General features: G+C 44.0%; 1 protein-coding gene across 1 annotated transcript in view; it reads left to right on the top strand.

Moving 5' to 3' along the window:
* Positions 1-14,461, top strand: part of LOC306941011 (mitogen-activated protein kinase-binding protein 1-like) — a gene marked incomplete at its 5' end in the record, with an annotated part of 32,649 nt that extends 18,188 nt beyond the window's left edge. Inside the window, 18 exons of the mRNA XM_079526314.1 lie at positions 632-753; positions 1,069-1,144; positions 1,746-1,857; positions 2,284-2,347; positions 3,002-3,112; positions 3,285-3,530; positions 3,870-3,996; positions 4,198-4,383; positions 6,263-6,317; positions 6,453-6,519; positions 7,506-7,736; positions 8,556-8,672; positions 10,283-10,461; positions 10,738-10,953; positions 11,182-11,251; positions 12,390-12,445; positions 12,800-12,885; positions 13,310-14,461. Of these exons, the coding sequence (XP_079382440.1) occupies positions 632-753; positions 1,069-1,144; positions 1,746-1,857; positions 2,284-2,347; positions 3,002-3,112; positions 3,285-3,530; positions 3,870-3,996; positions 4,198-4,383; positions 6,263-6,317; positions 6,453-6,519; positions 7,506-7,736; positions 8,556-8,672; positions 10,283-10,461; positions 10,738-10,953; positions 11,182-11,251; positions 12,390-12,445; positions 12,800-12,885; positions 13,310-13,666 (2,478 nt within the window). The 3' untranslated portion in view covers positions 13,667-14,461. The remainder of the gene's footprint in view (positions 1-631; positions 754-1,068; positions 1,145-1,745; positions 1,858-2,283; positions 2,348-3,001; positions 3,113-3,284; positions 3,531-3,869; positions 3,997-4,197; positions 4,384-6,262; positions 6,318-6,452; positions 6,520-7,505; positions 7,737-8,555; positions 8,673-10,282; positions 10,462-10,737; positions 10,954-11,181; positions 11,252-12,389; positions 12,446-12,799; positions 12,886-13,309) is intronic.
* Between the last annotated feature and the right edge of the window lie 1,099 nt (positions 14,462-15,560).

The following is a 15,560-nucleotide window of genomic DNA, read 5'->3' as shown; positions in this document are numbered from 1 at the left end:
AAATTATATTCCATAGTTCAGGGGTTTTCAATTGATTGTGAATGAGGGAACACTCAATGAGGGATTCTAATGACTTAGAATCAACCCATGGGGACCACTGTTGTGTTGGGTGGGGATATGGGCTAAAATTAGTGCTTTTGTAACACTTGCTATAGCCTACATCCCATATGTATACATCCCACTGTTTCTCAACCAATGGTCCATTGACTACTAATAATTTCCTAATAACAATGACTCAACCAGACAATCTGGTGCACTTCTCTCTCTTGAGATTCTAACTCCATTTTTATGTTGAATTTCATTCCTTGTATTACTTTTCATGTAGTAAATTACTACATGTACGGTCATCATAGGTCACCTTTTCAACTAGTGGAAAGAAAATAAAATAAATCAACAAATCCTACATTACTAAATGCATAGTCAGGGACCACAATACCTTCAAGGACCACCTGTTGAAAACCCCTGCACGATGTGTTGCTTGTCGACAAAATAAGCTCTTGTCTTGTTGGCAAAGTGACGCCATTGTAGAGTATAAATAAATTAAGCTTCAGTCCAGCATTTGTGAGCGATACAAATCCATGACTCTGCAGCTATTAACTGTCACTGACTGTACTACTGTTTGTTGTGTTAGACTGAGAAGGGGATGGAGTTCCTGCGATGCCACCATGTGGTGCTGAAGACCACGCCACACGACATGGCTATAGACCCCACCGGCAAGTACGCTGCCATCGGCTGTCAGGACCGCTACATAAGGTGAGGAGGAGACGTGTTTTTTAATCTGTATGTGTGTGTGTGTGTGTGTGTGTGTGTGTGTGTGTGTGTGTGTGTGTGTGTGTGTGTGTGTGTGTGTGTGTGTGTGTGTGTGTGTGTGTGTGTCAAAATAACTCTTTTGACAGAAACAGTTACCTCTCATTGCCACTTGGGGCTGCTAATGCATTGCACACAGAGTGGAACACATTCCAGTGCAGCTGTAACATATCCCTTGATGTCTTCTTCAAGTCACAGATTGTTTACTCCCCCCCCCCCCCCTCTCTCTGTGTGTGTGTGTCTCTCTCTCTCTACTCTCAGGGTGTTCAACATTAGCAGTGGCAAACAGAAGAAGCTCTACAAAGGATCACTGAACGAGGATGGCAGTCTGCTCAAGGTACCGTTTACCTTCATATATACACATCAAACGCCATCAAAGTATTAAAGATATAACCTGACACAGAATAAGTCTTTAACATTACATGCCTACCTAGGCTACAGAAATATTTACTAGACTTGGTATCACTTCTTATGAAGACCCCAACAACACAGTACTGTATATTAGTGTGCAGTTGGAATTACTTGAGGCATGTTGGTAAATACATTGTTGGACAATGTTGTTAGACGTTTTTAGCCCAAGGAGTGTCTTTTGTGCAAAACTAATGCTTGGAATGGATTCAGAATCATGAAAAAACCCTAGTTTGACATGTCACATGATACATAAATCATAATGAGATTTTGAAAATCTTGCCATATTGTTACCGTATGGTCACATATATCCCCCTATAAAATAAATTGCTCAATACCGACAGCCGGTCAGAAAGTGCATTCATATTTTATGCCAATAAAAAAAACTATATACCAAATTTCCCACTTTAAACAAAATAAGCCTGTTGACTGCCTGTGGACTATATTCAGAACATATTCAACTGTTATTGTAAGGAGGTTCGGTTGTGGTTGGGTGAGTTTACTGGACCGTGTGTTTGATGTGTTTCTAGGTTCAGATGGATCCGTCAGGTCGCTACGTGGCCACCGTCTGTTCCGATAAGAACATCAGCATCGTGGACGTCGACACTGGAGAATGTGTGGCCACCATGTTTGGACACTCTGGTAATATAATAATAATACACACGCATGCACACACATTCAGGCGCTCACACTCAAATAAACAGATATACAGGTGCAAGCTGGTGAAATCATACTGTGTAGTGTACCCAACCATGATATAAGCAATAGTGATATACCGTATACAGTAAAACATCTTGACTTTAAAATGGTAAATGGTGCATATGGTATATAGTGCCTTTATCCAAGGTGCTTTACAGAGATTGTGCATTACATTCACCCATCCACACACACATTCACACACCGATGCCGGAGGAAGCCAAGCCATGCAAGGCACCAACCAGCACATTGGGAGCAATTAGGAGTTCAGAGTCTTGCTCAAGGTCACTTCGACACTAACCTATGGGTCTTTGAACTAATACAACACAATATCCATGAGAATGATTCAAGCCAATTTGATTTGATTTTCAGAACTTGTCACCGGGGTGAAGTTTACCAACGACTGCAAACGCCTGATATCAGTGTCAGCAGACAGGTAAGACTGCTTTTACACACAACTCCTGCAGTATCAGTTTAATTTTAAAGGAAGTGTCGTTAATAGACAGGAAGTTGTTTCCTAGTCATGAAGATTGTTCCTAGTCGCAGTGGTGGAAAATGTACTTAAATGTTTTACTTAAGTAAAAGTATCAATACTGCAATATAGAAATACTACTTTTACTTTTACTTACTACTAAGTAAAAGTCCGGAATTACTTGTACTTAAGTACCTAAGTATTGGCATAAAAATGTACGTAATGTACCAAAAGTAAAAGTGCCCATTGTGCAGAATGTCCCGTTTCACAAGTTCAAAATGTAAAAAGATTATTTTGAAAATAACAGATCTACAAGCTCACAATGCATTGCATCGCAAGCTTGTAGATCAGCTATCAAATGGCGGAAATGTATAGGGCTGAAGTGGTTAATGTGTATTTTGTAATAATAATCAAAATCTTCAAAGTAACTATAGTAACTAAAGTTTTACTCCAGTACACTATAAATACCTCCAAATTGTACTTAAGTAAATGTATGCAATGTATGTTACTTACCACTAAAGGAGATTGTTCCTAGACATGAAGCATGTTCCTAGTCAGGAACTTTGTTCTTAGTCATGAAGCGATCTTTAGCTGACAAGCCTGTAATTCTCCCCCAAGCTGTGTTATGGTGTGGCGTCTAGCTCCAGACCTCACCGTCAACATGACAGAGAGACTCAGGCAGCTCAGACAAACTCCCTGCGCAACAGTCGACAAGCGCTCTTCTCTCAGGTAAGGCGCACACAAACGCACGCACACATACACACACACGCACACATACACACACACGCACACATACACACACACACACACACGCACACAAATGCACACCCAGCAATAGAAATGCAAACTCCATGAGTCTGCGACTCATGTCCACTTGTCCATTCCACGTTGTCTTTGTCAGGCGAGAGGTGAAAAGCGCCCCTTGTCTGGGCGAGGTGATCGACGCCTTGAGGGTTCCCGATGTGGCCAAGCGCCGTCGGAAGCTCTGGTCGCTTCGCAAGGAGCCCCTGGACCTTACGGTCAAGTCCATGATGGACCTGAGACAGCTGGAGACGCTGTCTCCCACAGAGGACCACCCTGCTGCTGCTGCACCCCTCCAACACCAAGACGCTAAGAGGAACGATAAGTCAGCAATCCTACAGAGCAGGTAAATCTTGCACGCACGCACGTGCACGCACGCACACACGTACACACACAAACAGACACACACACACACACCTGGTCGCCGATGCATTACGTTTTTTCTTACAGTTTAAAATGTAGCCATTTAGCAGACGCTCTTAATCCAGAGCGATTTACAGTAAGAAAGAACAACATAAGGTAATATATCAAATGCATAGAAATGGTCATCTAGGATCATAAGTAAACCAAGAACCTATCATCTCGTCCAACAGTAGAATATCCGTACATTGAAACATTCTTCAGAGCATCCATCAGTATTCTTCTGAACAATTCCATCTGGGACTTCTCCGTGTTGTTTGCTCAGGCGAGAGGTGAACGGTGCCCCCTGTCCGGGTGAAGTGTCGTCTGGGGGCGAGATTCCCACCCACGTTTACTCTGACAGCAGCCAAGGAGACGAGGACACGCCATGTTCAGATGAACCAGCGGCCAAGGTTGGCACTCCATTTCCATGAACACACACACACACACACACACACACACACACACACACACACACACACACACACACACACACAGTACACACACTCATTGCGCATATCTACAGTGAATTGGAAAGAAATAATGTGTCCCTGTGTTGACTACATATATCTTTATATCTACATGTTTAACCTGTCCAATCGTCTTCTCTTCAGGTGGGGAGCGACATCCTGCCAGGCCCCGATGTGGCTATAAAGCGTGCTCGGAGGCACTGGTCTCGTTGCCGGGAGTCCATGAAGCTGACGGTGAAGTCCATGGTGGACCTGAGACAGCTGGAGGACCCTGAGTCACCCCTCCAAGACAGAGACTCAGGCACCAGCTGCAACCTACAGGACAGCAAGGTACACTGAGGACGAACGAGAGAGAGACACAAAGAAAAATTGAGAGAGAGAGAGTCAAAGAAAATAGACGCACGCACGCACGCACGCACGCACGCACGCACGTCTCTGTTGTCCAAAACTGTTACTTTTCACGATTAAAAGTCTTAAAAATGGCAAAAGTAGCAGATTTAAAGTTTAAGCTTGCAGGTTTGCTACTTTTGTGTGATGCTGTAGTTAGTAGTATGATCAAGTAGGGCATACGAAAACAAATCACAACAACTTAAAATATGGAAATGTCTGCCATAGCAACGATATATAGAGAGACAAACAACACAGGAGCTGTATCCAAAATCACTTAGTACTGTACATGCTACATATTCATCACTATGCTATTCTTCAACATGCGTTTGTGTTCATACACACTAGTATCTTTCATTTTGGACATAGTACTAATCATGTATAATTGTATATCAACACACAAGGAATGTTGGGAAAGTGTCCCATCTGGTGGCCAGAATAGGCATGTCCTTGGTTTAAACAAATTACTACATTTTCAGTATGTTTAATTGAAGGCTCATTGCTGTTACAGCAGAGATTGTGGTCCTTGGATCGGAGCTTATAAATGTACAAAATGTGGAAAAATGTTCACCAAAAACTAAGAAATGGCTAAATGTGAAAAATAATAAATTCATTCAGGGATTGCCTTGCACATAAAATAAAAGCATGCTCTTCCAGACAACTAAACCACAAGAATAAAGAAATAGGAACAGAAGAATACCTGTAGAGATGTAGTGTGTGCGCATTCTTGCGTGTGCATTACCATGTGTATCTGTGATTGTACAGTACATGAAAATGAATAGAGATCATCTCTACATCACTCTCTCTCTCTCTCTCTCTCTCTCTCTCCGTCCAGCAGATGGAGAAGTCTCAGAAGCATCAGTGTTCTCCCCCTGTTGACTGTGTGTCCTCACATGCATCCAGGACCTGGATTAATAATAGGTTAATAATCCTTTCTTTCCCTTTCCCCTTTCTGTGTGTGTGTGTGTGTGTGTGTGTGTGTGTGTGTGTGTGTGTGTGTGTGTGTGTGTGTGTGTGTGTGTGTGTGTGTGTGTGTGTGTGTGTGTGTGTGTGTGTGTGTGAACGTTATCTGTCTGTGTAAGTGAAAACTACAACCCTGTCCTTCATGGCCATAGTGGACATCCTTGTTCACTATGTTTCTGACAAAAATAGTAATTTCCTCTCAACAATGAACTGAAATGCACAATGCTATACATATGCTTTGCATAAACATGCTCTTTCCCATTCTCATCCATCCATCCATCCATCCATCCATCCATCCATCCATCCATCCATCCATCAGTGACCCAGTGAAGGACCATCACCATGGCTCCCTGCAGGGCAGAGTGGACCCCAGCAGCCCAGACAGTGCCTGTTCCCTGTTCTACGACAGCCGGGAGTCCAGCCCCAGTCTTGCCTTCCGCGGTGAGTCCTTAAGCCAGATTAAACTTGTTTATAACTTATTTACACTGATTTATACCACACACACACACACACACACACACACACACACACACACACACACACACACACACACACACACACACACACACACACACACACACACACACACACACACACACACACACACACACACCTACTCTCATCCACTATGGATGTAATCGCTTGGCCATTCTCAGCGAGCGACACCATCACGCGAGGAAGCAAAGAATTACGTTTACTTTTCATTTTGCTTTCAGACTCAGAGGACATGCTGTCACTGAGCCCTCAGGACAGCTCTGATGGTGAGAGGGAGGAGGAGGAGCAGAGAGAGGTGGAGGTGGAGGTGGAGGTGGTGAAGAGCATGGATGAGGCTTTGAGGACGATTCGTGATTGCGGACAGGATGACGTCTTTAAACAAAACTTTGAGATGCTGACGGACGACAGTGGTATCATGGGTAAGACCTGACCGCACCCACACACGTCGCACGCACACACACTCATTGTCTCCGTCTTTCTTTGGTTTTGTTTCTCGTAGTTGTCGTTGTCTCTCTCTCTCTGTTTCCATGGCTCACTGTCCTTCTCATCCACAGGTGAACAGAACGCCACGCCAACGCTCAGTTTGTCTGCACGATACCTGGCCGGAGGATGCCATGACAGGTACCGTACCGCTGACTACTGGAGGACTGTGTGTGTGTGTGTGTGTGTGTGTATGTGTGTGCGTGTGTGCGTGCGTGTGTGCGTGTGTGTTTGTGTGTGTGCGTGCGTGCGTGCCGTACCGTACCGTACCGCTGACTACTGGAGGACTATGTGTGTGTGTCTGAATGTGAATGTGAATCATTCTGTATGCATTCCAAAATAACTTAGGCTAGGCGAGTCATTTGCGTGGGGGAATAAAAAAAATTAAATTGGCATAACGACTAAATTGAGAAAAATATTTTGTCTGGACGAAATGCTTTTTGGGGGGAGTGTGTCATTCAGGTCATTGCATGATGAGCAGGTTGGGTTTCAGCATGTAGAACCCAAGAGGACGGGATCATACAGTAAAGCTGCAGTCGGATCTGTACTGAAAAAGATAGACTGCCACTTTCACATTGAGAGACATTACTGTACATATGTCCAAAACTGTTAGTTTGCATGATTCAAATTCAAAAATAGCAAAATCTACAAGCTCAAAATGCGCTTCGAGCTTGCAGTTCTGCTATTTGTGATGCTTTTGTGTGACGCTGTAGTTGTAGTACAACTACAGCGTCACGGGGAGAGGTTTCTCCCCGGCAGCAGCAACGATACATAAATAAATCACATTGAGGTGACCCTCACTTGCGTGAAGTGAGGGTCACCCACTGTATTTATATCATCCAGATGACGCCTTACGTTGTCATTCACTGCCCTAAACACACATTAAATTCCACAGACTTGGCTGGCAAATGAATCATCAAAACCGCCCTAAACAAACAGACTTGGCCTGCAAACAGTTATTTTTAATTAGGCTCCAAACAAACATTAAAGGTTTGACTTTGCTGCCAAAAGACATCATTTCGGAAAACCATGCATCAAAATGTATGGTAGGCCACAGTAACAGTAACAGTCACACAGAGCACTAGTGACTCTGGGATGCTGAAGTGAACATGTCTCTCTCTGGATAGGAGGAGGCCCCCGGTGTCCAAGGCTCATGACCAGGAGGCAGGCGGCCACTCAGCCCGGCCCCCGGTGTCCAAGGCTCATGACCAGGAGGCAGGCAGCCACTCAGCCCGGCCCCTGTTGTCCAAGGCTCATGACCAGGAGGCAGGCAGCCACTCAGCCTGGCCCCCGGTGTCCAAGGTGCGGCCTCTGGTGAAGAAGAACTCCACGTACTATGGCAGGATAGTGGAGACCAAGTAAGTACGCCGTGTATGAATCCTCACGTTTCAGAATTTAAAAAAGGGAACATTTTTAAAACATTACCCTCCCTATAATGACATGCCCAAAATAGGGACACCAGGTTGAAATTGGTTACCTCTGAGGGAGCATTTTAGACAAAGTGCTGCTTTGCAATGAGGTGGACTCACTCTCAAGTCTGAGAGTGAGAAAAAGAAAATCGAATTATGTGGCCCGACAGAGACGATATTGTGACAATAAATAAAGAGTGGAGATTACTTCTGTGGCTTACTGGCAGTGTGGATTCAAAGTTTGCCAGATTAGCTCTGGACACTCACTCACTCACTCACTCACTCACTCACTCACTCACTCACTCACTCACTCACTCACTCACTCACTCACTCACTCACTCACTCACTCATAGACAGCTACGCTCCTGCAGAGCCTTATCATAAATAGTCTCTAGTACTCTACTCTAGGTTAAACTAACAAGGACGATTCTACTGTGTGGAATCAACCAGAACCGTGAAACAAAAATTACACATTTGTTCCAGCATAGCAGGAATCAAATCAAAAGGCCCTTTTGTGTTGCTCATCTTTGTGGCTTTCTGCACTTTGGTTTTCAATCCAGATGTCTTGTTTGTTTTTTGTTTCTATGTTATTGCTTCTGGCTTATCTTGCCTTTGCCTCATGCACAACGCACTGATATCTTCTTGCATTAATGTCATGTACACACTACACAGTATACCGAATACCAGCTGCTCTGCTCACGCACCCAGAAGCAGCGAGAGCATTCCCTCCACACACCTTAATATCTCGAAACCTGTTTATTGATGTAGTCCACAGAATAGAGAGACAGGACACGGGGAGAGAGAGCCGGGGAGTGGCACGCAGCGAGGGCCCGCCACCGCGCCCAGGAACCCAACCAGGACTCGCTGTCCGGCCTCAGAGCCCAGGTACGTGCCGTAGTAACCACAACCAGTTAAAGAAAGAAAAACAGGTGTTTGCTTCCCCTGGAAACTGCCCTTGGTTAAAGGCAGTGGGTGCTCAGCTTTGAAAATAACTTAACTCATAAACCAACTAAGTGGAAAAAGTGGCACTACAAAATAAAAGATACAAGACTGGCTCAGATGCAATTACTCATGTTAACCCATTTAGACCTGAGGACGGTTCTTAAAAATATGGCTTCTAAATCCTGACAGTTTACTGAAAAACCTCATGTTTCTATATCAGTGGTTCTCAATATACGCCACCCCCTTAAAACACCAAAGGGGGTTCCCGCCCAGAATGGAAGACCTCCCCCCTACACAGGTGGGGATGATCAAATGTTGGCTTTAAAAGAGGGACCCACATCCCCAGTAGGACTTTTTAGCCTGCTCTGAAGAAGGCTGTTTGCCAAAACGCGTCAGCGTCCTTAAATTAACATGAGAAATTGCATCTGAGCCAGTCTTGCATCTTAGTCCACTTAGTTGGTTTATGAGTTAACCACAACCAATTGTTGTTTTATTCTCCGTGTTTTTGCTCTAAAGATAAAAAGCAAGCGTGACATTGCTCATATTAATAATGAATTTTCAATGTATTCATATATTCAGATTACAGTCATACATAAATACATAATAAAATATGGACATCACATCACATCATATGTAATAGGGAATAATACATGTAGTTATTCATAGGAGTAGACAGACAACAGCAGTGACACGCTGACCTCTATATGCACATACCAGACACTTCAACAACAGGGCAAATTGAGTGTGTTAACCCACTTAACCCTGGTGGGCAAATTTCCAAAGATTAATAAAATAGATATATTATTTTCGGTATTTGTCATAGTATATCGTCTCTGTCAGGTCGAAACCTCACATGTCCAAAAGTGCTCCTTTTCAGTATTCCAATGGCATCGCGCTGCTGCGTTCCACGCTGCATTTTGAGCTTGCAGATCTGCTACTTTTGATGTTTTTTACGCTGTAGTATGAGAGCTAAAAGGTAGATAAGAGGTTTTTGCCTGACGGCAGCGATATAGGGCTTGTAAATATTTAATGGTAATATCAGCATTAGACACTTTTTCCTCAAGGATTTGAGGTGACATGACATCACTGATGATTTCATAGAGCAAATCAATAGAGGTTGTTTTACGACACACCATATTATTTCTTTGTTATGAAACTTGCTTGCACAAGATGTTTTGGTGTGTTGTCAGTAGTCCTATGTTTCATGTTATTGTGTTTTTATTTTTTTCCCTGTGATGATTTGATTTTTTCTTTGTTTTTACCTGTGATGATATTGATTTTTGTTGTTATTGTTCATGTCATGTCTGTGAATTGATTGCATAGGGCCTAAATGGAAACTAATTGGTGCTATCTGTTTTTGACTGAGTGTTTGACTGTACTCTGTTGCTGTTTATACATTCTGTCAAATAAACTATTCAATCAATCAATCAATCAAAAATGTAAAATTAGCTTCAGTAAGATAACATTGATATCATTGACAAAAAGACAAATTATAATATCAAAGCATTTTTCACTGTGATGATGATGACTTATCGTTGTTCTGTGTCTCTCAGTACGACGGGTACTGGTGCTCCAGACAGGGACCCTGTGCCACCTTCCCTGCCCCAAAAGAAGAGGCCTTCGGGGCCAGGCAGGCTGTCGAACCCCCCTTCATCCTCCAGAATTCCTCTCTCGGTGGACAAAGCTGCCGGTCTGCGGAAGTCTCAGTCTGTACTGAGTCTGACCACCAACTGTACGTCTGCAGCTGCACACTGCTGTGTGTGTGTGTGTGTGTGTGTGTGTGTGTGTGTGTGTGTGTGTGTGTGTGTGTGTGTGTGTGTGTGTGTGTGTGTGTGTGTGTGTGTGTGTGTGTGTGTGTGTGTGTGTGTGTGTGTGTGTGTGTGTGTGTGTGTGTGTGTGTGTGTGTGTGTGTGTGGTTGACTGGTTAAAACTGAAAAATACTGCTGTCTTGTCCATTTACTACTTAAGACTTCTCTCACTATTCCATTCTGTTCCATTCTTTGTCCAGCTCTTCGCTCAACTGCACCCTCTGCCGACAGAAGGGAGGCACTGCGGCAGAGACTTCCACAATCCTTTGACAGTCCGCCACACGCCGGCTCCTCCCCTCAGACGTCTCCACGTCTGGTGAGCTCCAGACACAGCCTCTATCTGAAGGGGACGGCACGCTGTGATGTTTGGTCCGCCGGAGGACAGGTCAGAGTCTCACCTCCAGGAAACAGGAAAGGTAACGCAGCCAGCAGTGCAGACGCATGTGCACACACACACACACACACACACACACACACACACACACACACACACACACACACACACACACACACACACACACACACACACACACACACACACACACACACACACACACACACACACACTACTTCTAACTTTGAAGAATTTGAATGACTGAAAGTTAGGAGGTTATTAATGATGTGTGTATGTCCTGACTCCACAGCACTGGAGAAGCGTCTCTCTCTGCCCAGTCCACTGCCAATCAGACTCAACAACAGAGCAGTCTCTGAGAGGTGAGATAGTGAGAATGTGCTGACCTCATCACATTTGTGCTGACCTCATCACATTTGTCATGACATCTATGGCCGTTTTTAGCCCAAGGAGTGTTTTTTGTGCAAAACTAATGCTTGGAATGGATTCAGAATCATGAAAACCCCCTAGTTTGACACGTCACATGCTACTTAAAGCATAAGGAAAGTTTGACATTTTTGACAATTTTGCTTGCCATAGGATGTTAATGGTAGGGTCACAAGAAACCCCTATAAAAAAAATCCCCAATACTAACAGCCGGTCAGCAAGTGGATTCATATGAATGTATATAGACAATATTTTAGGCCAATAAAAAAGACTATATACCAACACTTTCAACATTTGAAGAAAGTATAAAACATTGATTGTATTAAAGAGGGAGTGTCGTGATTTCCTCCCCCTCTATAACATGATCATCAGATACTATGATATTGATTATACAAAAAAGTGTACAGAAAGTGTTAAAATGATGTTTTTATGTGGCCACACCCACCAGTTCATTAAGTATACCTGGTTTTCACCTTAGCACCACCCAGCGTGAACTAGTATGAGAGTGACGACACTAGCGTTGACTCCCATTGTAATAATGGAATGCGGAAGTGCTTATTCTATCTCAGTGGGATAGTTACAATGTTTGGAACTATAGCCCATAGCACACCGATTTGCGGCGAGATCAAACGTGTCGCGACTCTCTTCTTCTACGGCTCTGGCACCACCCACCTAAACTTAAGCCTTGACGCCCACAGCTGTGTGTTGTATGATAATAGTTTTATGATAAGGGAGGGGTTAGGGCAGGGGTTAGGGTTATGATGTCACAAAATAATGTATTTTCGATTGGGGATTTTGACTCAAAGGCTTTCAGCTTTCAGGAAGAAACCAAAAATACACAGGGAAGACATATTTGAATATTCTAACCACACCTGGGGGTCTATTAGAGTAATGTTAACTCCATAGACACATACAAAACAGAAAAAGTACAAAAATCACTCACAGCACTCAATATTTAAGTGACAGCCATGGTGAAACATCAATTAAAACCATATTTCTGTGACTTGTCTTCTTGACATTCATCACAGAGGAATAACTTGTATAATAAAACTTTGATGCCCTTTTCTTTTGCAGTGTCAAAGAGCGCCCCCTGGTGCCTGCTCAGCGCCTGACCGCTAACCCTGAACCAGGTAGGACTAACTAACGCTGTAAAACAATGTTAACAAAGGGCTTTTCATCTAACTTTCCACTGCAGGAAGACATGTATCCTTATTGTACTGCTACTAAGGCATGTCAAGGTTTACTCTTCACTTCACTAAGAGCTCATTCAACCTCTTCTTCCGTCCTTTTAATGGTTGTTGTATTGTCACTCTGCTACACTTCTGCCACTCAGCCTGTGGGCTTCTCTACAAACTCTCACTGAAGTGTGTGTGTGCGCGTGTGCGCCTGCGTGCATGTGCGTGCGTGTGCGTGTGCGCGCATACACTGAACTGAGCTGCCACACACACTGACTTGAAAGAACCCTTTTATTTTTTTGCCTTCAGATGTGTCCGTCAACATGGAAGCCTGCAGGCAGGCTGCTGCTCAACTACATGACAGTCTGAAGAGAGCTGCTACACTCTACACCAAGGTGAGAGAGAGAGAGAGAGAGAGAGAGAGAGTGTTTGTGTTTGTGTGTGTGTGTGTTGGCAGATTGATACATACAGTATGTTAGTGCCTCGTTGGTTCTCAGAGAAATTCAAGTCAACAACCCCCAAATATATGTGGCAGTAGACCCCCACCTGAAAAGCCAGGGACATCCAGAAGCAAAGATTTAAGTTAAAGTGTAAATACATGAAATTAATGATTATGATGATGATGATTCAAAGATTACTTAAAAACGCGCTTTGACCTTGTAGATCTGCTACTTTTGATGCTTTTGTGCGACGCTGTGTAGTATGATCAAGCAAGTCATTAATTCATGAAAAAACAAAAAAGTTAAAACATGGAGATGAGCGACAGCGAGGATCCAGTGTGTAAACATGAGGTGTATTATTGTGCATGGTGACATCCAGGTGCTGAGCTGCGGAGCAGAGCCCAGTCTGGAGCAGCAGCACATGAGGACCATCCTCTGGGAGGCTCTGGGCTCCACGCGCTCCAAGATGGACTCCCTGCCCTGCCCCTCCGCCTTCTCGTTACACCCCGCCGACCTGGAGGTCCATGGAGGAGGCGACGGGGGACCCCTGGGGGGGTCTGTCATCGCGCCCTGCCCCCCCTCCTCACCTCCCGGGGACCTGTCTGTCATCGCGCCCTGCCCCCCCTCCTCACCTCCCGGGGACCTGGGCGACGGAGAGAGGACCCTGGTTCTGTTGGAAAAGTACTCTGAGCTGCTGCTGAAGTCTGTGGAGAAGAGACTGGAGAAGAAAATCTGACGCACGCGCACAGTATGTATTTGCATGCGCACACTCACGCACGTGCGCGTGTCTCGAAAATGGGATTCGCACGGATATGACCGATACGACGCGTGTGACAAATCAGGCGTTAGACACATGCGCGCGCACACACACACACACACACACACACACACACACACACACACACACACACACACACACACACACACACACACACACACACACACACACATCTACACACACATCTACACGACGACAGTTGTCCACAGAGATCTAAAACTGCCAGACATTTTCCTCAGTGATGAACATACTCGGGTCAAAACAAGTCATTGGCCACATTATTGAATGCTGTGACACATTCAGGGCCACATAGATTGTCACTAATAATGACAGACACAACAACCACACACACTTACCTGTAGCGTAAGCACAAATGCCATTTGACACACGCGTTCCACACCCCCGCAGGGGGTGCAGTGCCCGGTGTCGAGTCGGTTGGACCCACGGTTGTCCAGAACCGCCACAAAAGGCCTCTGCCCAGGCCACAGCTGACATCACAAGGCCTCTGCCCGGGCCAGACTCCATATTTGGGCATATACGGGTCCGTCCCACCGACTTCTGACATCATTCTGACATCTGCATAGACTCCATATTTTGGCATGCCTGACAAAGAACTCCATATATGGGCATAAAAAGCTGACATCACTTCTGACATGACTGTCAATAAGTCTCAGGGCCAGACACCACACCGTATTGGGGTGTTCTGCACGAGAGACATCTTCAGCCATGGCCAGTTCTATGTGGCGGCCAGTAGGGTTGGCAAATCAAGCAGGTTGCGTATTCTTGCTCGAGATTAAGAGACAAACAAGAAGTGCCAGTTTCTCAGCAATGTTTATAAACTATAAAGAGGTCCTGACAATAAGTGCAGTGCCTGGTGTCGAGTCGGTTACACTTCTCTCTGAGAGAGAGAGAGAGAGAGAGAGAGAGAGAGAGAGAGAGAGAGAGAGAGAGAGAGAGAGAGAGAGAGAGATTTTGAATAAGGATGTATAACTATTTCTGACAGAAAATGCACAATTTGTATAGTTTTGTAAGATAGTCTTCCGTCTCTTCCCTCTTAAGTTGCAATGTATCTCTGTTCACACATTTCTTTATTCCTATTTAATTGTACATACATTGTTTTGTTTTGATTGTTTTGCACCACTTTTGCTTTGGCAATGTAAACGTATGTTTTATCATGGCAATGAAGCCCATTTGAAAGAGAGAGAGAGAGAGAGAGAGAGAGAGAGAGAGAGAGAGAGAGAGAGAGAGAGATTGTGGAGGTCAATGAAGTAGAGCAGTGGTTCTCAAACTTTTTAACACACACACACACACACACACACACACACACACACACACACACACAAATTAAAAATACAATAGAATTCATATAACACATACTGTAGCACACTTTTCTTTTTATTATTATTATTATTATTACCCTATACCTTATTATTATTATTATTATTATTATTATTTATTTGTCTTACACTCATCTACCACCTTCAGCAAGATTATGCTTTCTTTTTGATTTATTGAATGTTTTTATTTAATTGAGACCATCAGTATGTATGCTTTTGTTTCTCAGAAATCATTATTTTGGGATAATTTTGAGCTCTCTGTAATCTGTGTTACTCCACTGATTTTGACATCATGATTCTGTATTGTCTCTGGGAAAAACAAAAACAAAAAAAGCTCTGTACAGTTTCAATCCTCTGTGCTGATGTACAGTCTCATCCCCTGTGCTGCAAATGCAGACAATAAAATAAAAGACAAATGCTGGCTCGTTTTTCCGTGCTCGTTTTTATTAAAAGTCGTACACTTAATTTGAGTATTGTTCACATAATCCTTTGGAAACGAGGTCTCCTATCGACTC

Source organism: Electrona antarctica (assembly GCF_951216825.1).
Source record: "Electrona antarctica genome assembly, chromosome: 17".
In the NCBI taxonomy this organism is placed as follows: Eukaryota; Metazoa; Chordata; class Actinopteri; order Myctophiformes; family Myctophidae; genus Electrona; species Electrona antarctica.
The sequence above is the reverse complement of the archived record's forward strand: the minus strand, read 5'-3'. Positions and strand labels throughout refer to the sequence as shown.